The sequence below is a fragment of the Alligator sinensis genome, unplaced genomic scaffold (assembly GCF_000455745.1).
Source record: "Alligator sinensis unplaced genomic scaffold, ASM45574v1 scaffold984_1, whole genome shotgun sequence".
NCBI lineage: Eukaryota > Metazoa > Chordata > Crocodylia > Alligatoridae > Alligator > Alligator sinensis.
The window spans coordinates 1,424,553-1,424,761 of NW_005842204.1; the positions used below are offsets into that span (position 1 = coordinate 1,424,553).

General features: G+C 38.8%; 1 protein-coding gene across 1 annotated transcript in view; it reads right to left on the minus strand.

Annotated features, from left to right (window-relative positions):
* Positions 1–209, minus strand: part of CNTN4 (contactin 4) — a 575,590-nt gene that overhangs the window by 113,605 nt on the left and 461,776 nt on the right. The window contains 1 exon segment of the mRNA XM_006026697.3: positions 129–209. This exon segment is cut by the window's right edge and continues 13 nt beyond it. Within this exon segment, the coding sequence (XP_006026759.2) occupies positions 129–209 (81 nt within the window).

Genomic DNA, 209 nt, shown 5'->3' on the forward strand with positions numbered 1-209 from the left:
TCAGCAGGACGGCTTGCAAAGTAAAATAATTTAAGAAACTTCCAAACCAATGACATCTTAACAAAACATTTATTGCATATTGCTTTGGTGACAGTAAAATACAGAAAAGTAGCAGATAATTTACTTACCATAAAACGTCAGCTGTCCACGGGCCACATTCTTCCCCCTCACATTTTCAGCCACACACTCATATGGACCAGCATCTTCCT